Source organism: Pteropus alecto, unplaced genomic scaffold (assembly GCF_000325575.1).
Source record: "Pteropus alecto unplaced genomic scaffold, ASM32557v1 scaffold669, whole genome shotgun sequence".
NCBI classification, from domain to species: domain Eukaryota; kingdom Metazoa; phylum Chordata; class Mammalia; order Chiroptera; family Pteropodidae; genus Pteropus; species Pteropus alecto.
The window spans coordinates 559,606-564,803 of NW_006442554.1; the positions used below are offsets into that span (position 1 = coordinate 559,606).

Consider the following 5,198-nt stretch of genomic DNA (forward strand, 5'->3'; position numbering starts at 1 on the left):
CCAATAGGAGCTCTTTCTGTGCCGCCGACCCCGCCCCCACGCGTGGTGCCATTTTCGTTGTTGGCTGAGCCCAATCAGGAGGTGAGTGAAGGCTGGGACTTCGGAAGTTGGTGGGCGTTTTCGGCCCGAAGCCAACCTGCGGCGAGTCTTGGCTTCAATTTCTCTATCCTCTTATCAGTCAGTCATATTGGAGATCGGGTATTCAACAAGTATCCTTCTTGTTACTCAACAAGTATCCATCTTGTCTGCTGTTGAATCAGCATTGCGTTGCGTCTTTTCATCTTTGCCCTAGTTTTCTAAGCAGAGCAACTAATCAGTTCCCAGACCAACCTGCAATCCTAACGCCCTAATGCGCAAGGGAATTTAATACCAAGGTCACATCCTGTATACTTTGCCTCCACTTTCTCTACCCCAGCACTCAGAATTCCTCAGAGATCACCCTCACCTCTCCCGACTTCAAGTCAGATGAATCAATCAAAACCCAACCTCTTAGCCTTGCTGGCTAATTGGCAATGGAGACCCTCAATCTCCTGTGCTAACTCTAAAGAACCAATCAGAACTCCGCAACTCTAAGCCAGTGGGCACCAAGACCGCACAATCAGTCAGAATCCAGACCCATCCCAGACCTATCCAATTAACAACTCACAACCCTCAGTCTTAAGGACCAGTATGTTATCAACTCTTGCTTCTCCCACTCCTCTCCCATCCCAGAGCAACCAATCAGAATGGATTCTCTTAGTTTTCCAGCCAATTATTATCAGGCTTTCCCGATATTCAACTATCCAACCTGTCCTGGCCCCGCTCAAATCAAGCAGTGGCAGCTCGGGCTCATCATCCAATCATGAACAGTAATAAATTAATTTTGATCCAATCACAACCTGCTCCCTCTTCATGGTTTCCAGCTTCCAAACCTTTATCCATGCTGTGCCGCCTTTCTCACTCACATCTGTTCCCCACTGAGCAGTGAAGAAAGAGCCTTTTGTATCTTTCCTACTTTTATTTGACAATAACAAACTGTATATAAAAAGGGAGAAGGAAGGTGGGGAGGCCCTGGATCTCCCTCTCTCTGCTTCGCCAAGCATCCCTCACCCCTAGGCCCTAGCAGGGACCACCCCCTACCCCCTTGTGGTGGGATGGGGATCGACAAGCATGGAAATGGTGTGTGTGTGTGTGTGTGTGTGTGTGTGTGTGTGTGTATGTATGTATATGTGTGTATAGTGGTGTTGGGGGATCGAGGATGGAGAGGAGTCAAGAATTAGAGAGAGGGCTTTCCCTCATCCTCCATCAGAGCTGGCACCCTGAGGAGGGGTCTTGAGGGAGCTGTGAGGGTCCACGGATGTGCCTCAGCCTATGAGACGGTAGAAGATCCAGCATCCAAAAGTGACCCAGTGACTGGCCCAGCTGAGCTCTGACCACTTGTGGACAGTATATGCCATGCCATAGCCCTGTGGGAGAAAAAGAAGTGATGGTCCCACTCAGCAAGAACAAAGAAGCTCTCAGGAAAACCCAACCTTAGCTCAAGGCCATTTTTGTGACTCCATGGTAGCCCTAGGTGAGACCCCAGAGGAGATAGTAGGTACATATAAAAAGTAAGCAGATTTAGTTTTTTCTTTTGTGTTTTTCTTTCTTTAAATATAATTTAAAAAATAAGACAAGGCAATCCCACTCTCTGACCTGTACTCTTCCTTATATGTAAAGAGCTCCTAGAAATTGATTTTTTAAAAAGACAATAACTGGCCAAGGAGGCAAGTAAGCTATTCTCAGTAAAGGAGAAAAATAAATAGCTCTTAAACATATGGCCTCACTCATAATCTTCCTCCTTTCAAATTGGTGAACACATTCAGTGTCTGAGAGGCACTCTGTTGTGGGGTGACAGGTAGGTTCACCCACTGCTGGTAGGAGGGCAAAAAGGTAAATTCTCCATTCTGACTGTCAAGGATAGATCCTACAGTTATGTCTGCACCTGTGTGAATCCACATGGGTATGAGGGTGTTACTTGTTTCAGCATCATTTGCAATAGGAAAGGACTAGAAATCACCTGGGTATCCACTGATAAGGGACAAACTACACTGTGTCATATCCTCACAATGGAAAAAATGAGTGAGGGTACTCCGTGTACTAATGTGGAAGATTTTCAAAGATTATTATGTGGAAAAAGGAACATGTAGAACAATGTCATTCATGAGTTACCTTTAGGGTAAAAACCAGGGGGAGGGAATTAAAATATATTTTTATACTTACCTATTATGCTTAAAATTTAGAAGGATATTTTAATAAAATGAGCAAAAGCGGTTACCTGTAAGAGGGCAGTGGTAGATGGTAGGAGCAAGACTTTCCCTTGAATATCTTGAATACTGTTTTGTTTTTGAACCATGGGATACACATTAACTATCTTTAAATGTTTTAATTAAGATAAGATAAAAAATTTAAAAAGAAGCAAAACCCAGATTTTGCACACTCAACTTAAATAAAAATTAAAAATTGTTTTTAATGATGAAAATAATATAAAATAAATTTTTATTTTTAATTAACAAAAATTTAACTAAAAGATAAGCAATATCTGGACCCTGCAAGAGTCATATAAATGAATATTATTTTTAAAATTGCTTTTCATTTAAAAAGGAGTAGAATCTGGAATGTGCATATTTCACATGAATAAAAATAGTATAGACACTTTAATGTACATTTTAAAAGTAGAATCCAGAGTTTGCACACTCAACCTGAGTAAAAATATTTTTTAAAAAATAAGAAAGAAATCTCGTAAATTCTACCTGAACAAAAATATGACGAAATGATTAATTTAAAAAAGTAAAGCCTGGATTTTACACTCCAGCTCTATAAAATAAATTTTATAAGTAAAATAAACATTTTACACACTTTATCCAAATAAAAGACCCAACAGTGTGAATCAACCAGAGGGACAATGGGAAAGAAGGACAGAGGAGCACTGGCTGCACGAGCTAGAGACACACACCACAGGGTCGGTCCTCATTGCCTCAGCCTCCCCCCGCTACTTTGCCCTCATGGTTCTCATGAGCAGGTGGCACATCCCTGGGTACCCCCAGCCCAGGGCCCCACCTCACCTGCTCCTCTGTGGTATCATCCACATCGACATCGAACAGAGAGCCCAGGTAGGCCAGATGGAAGATGGCCAGGGCCCCAAAGAGCAGGTTTAAGGCTCGCACCCCCAGGCCCTGTGGGGGACAGATAGATATGCTTGGCAGCTGGACATATTTACTGTCTCCCAGTTTCACCTGGGCAGAGGAGCTCAGGGAGATGCACAAAGTGCAGTGGATCTCAGGAATGAGGCTGTTTAGGGTACCCCCTGGGGTAGGAATTAGACGGTCAGATCCTCCTATGGGAGATCAAGGGGTATCCAGGGATGAGGGTACCGTCCAGACTGGGGGAGATGCGAGTATTCAGGCAGAGGACAAAGAATGGTGGGTCTCTGAGTTGGGCCTTTATGGTGATAAACATCAGCTGTCAGAGGTTGTCCATACTTCTTATTGCAAACAAAATGAAAACAAACAAAGCAAATCCCCACCATGACATACAGGGCCCACCACTCTCCCCCTTGCTCACTCTGCTCAAACCACACTGTCCTCTTCACTGTTCCTCAAATATTCCAGGCCCTCTTCCATCTGAGGGCCTTTATACTGGTTCTTCCCTTTGTCTGGAATGCTTCTGTCCCTCACATCCTTCAGTTAAAGAACTCAAAAGATACCTCCCTGTTTAAAGTGGAATCCATTCGCCCCCTAATACTTCCCCTCCCCTTTCCCTTATGTATTTCTTCCTTGGCATTAATCACAATCCAACAAACTATTATACTTTACTGACTTAGTTTTTATTTACTGTCTCCCCCTTTAAAATGTTTGTACCAGAGGGCTGGGGCTTTGGTCTGTTTTGTTTACCACTGTGTCTCCAGTACCTGAAACAGTGTCTGATACCAGCAGGTGCTCAATACATGTTTACTGGGGACATGAATGCCAGGTGTGTATATAGCAGCTGCTAGATAAATGTTTGTTAGAGAGACAGATGCCAGTGGATAGAGGTGTGGTCACATGGATGGCTCAGGCACCAGAAGAGGAAGCTGGGCACTCTGAGACACATATCAGATGGAGACAGAAGTAACATTTTTGAGGGTGAGTGTAGGGTGTAAGGTTGCCCAGGCTGAACCCTCACCAAGCGATGCTGGTGTGAACAGTCTGCTGGGCACCGTTTCGACAAGACGCAGGCACTGAGGATCCGAGCCAGGCGCTTCCGGAGGACTGGGGTAGATGCGGGGAGGTAAGGGGGTCAGGTTAGCTTCAGGGGACAGTAGTTCCAGCCCCACCTCCCGCCAACCTTCCACCCAGTCTGCTGGGCTGGGCTCTCTACTCACCATGCTCCACATAAGTGATAAATGCCAGAGATAGCAGCACTGCAGCCAGGTGGAAGCTGAAGCCCTGGAGGGGCAGGGGGGTGGGGCAAAGGCGCAATCAGGTGAGTAAAGAAGAGGCCCTGCCACCTCCACCCAGCTTCCACCCTGATCCTGCTCCACCCTGCTCACATGCAGGAGGGCACTGGCTGCATAGGTGACCAGCACGGCTGAGAAGGTCCCCAGGTGGAGAGCATTCTTGAAAACATCTGGAGGGGGGAGATGTGGGTCAAGAGTCTCCCGAGATACCCTCTGCCCTTGCTGGGGGGCCACAGGGCAGGGTGAGGATACCTACAACCTGATGGAACCCCCAGGATAAAGTCTTTATAATGGCCTCGAACTTCCCTTCCATCTTGCTCCTCCCACAGTCTCCCCAAGTTCAGCCAATGTCCACTCCACCCTTCCAGTTCCTCAGGGCAAACATCCCAGAATCACTTTGATCTGCCCTCCTCCGACTGCTACAACCAAACTTAGCCAATGCTGTCAGTTCCATCATCAGAATTTATCTAGAATTGGACCGCTCCTTTCCATGTCCACTACCACTGCTACCATCACTGGCCTGGACTACTGCAGTGGCTCTTGCCCCCTCCCTATCTGTCCTCACAGCAGCCACAAGGTCCTGTTACAACCCAAGTCAGCCCAAGGTCATCCTCCACTCAGACCCCTGCTATGGCTCTAGCTCTCAGAGACAATACCAGTCCTCCTCATGGCCAATGAGGCCCTATAGGACCAGGCCCCTGTCACCTCTCCAACCTCACCTCCTGCCACTGGCCCCCTCACT

At 46.4% G+C, this 5,198-nt stretch overlaps 1 protein-coding gene across 8 annotated transcripts in view; it reads right to left on the bottom strand.

Annotated features, from left to right (window-relative positions):
- Positions 1–978: 978 nt before the first annotated feature.
- Positions 979–5,198, bottom strand: part of PORCN (porcupine O-acyltransferase) — a 10,155-nt gene continuing 5,935 nt past the window's right edge. The window contains exons 9-13 of one of the 8 annotated variants that reach the window (XM_015597787.2): positions 4,550–4,626; positions 4,382–4,445; positions 4,183–4,268; positions 3,084–3,194; positions 979–1,445 (exon numbers count right to left, since the gene is read on the bottom strand). In XM_015597787.2, the coding sequence (XP_015453273.1) occupies positions 1,344–1,445; positions 3,084–3,194; positions 4,183–4,268; positions 4,382–4,445; positions 4,550–4,626 (440 nt within the window). In that variant the 3' untranslated portion in view covers positions 979–1,343. Of the gene's footprint in view, positions 1,446–3,083; positions 3,195–3,822; positions 4,306–4,381; positions 4,446–4,549; positions 4,627–5,198 lie in introns of those variants that run through there. The other 7 variants (XM_025040435.1, XM_025040440.1, XM_025040438.1 and 4 more) reach the window with 7 other exon arrangements.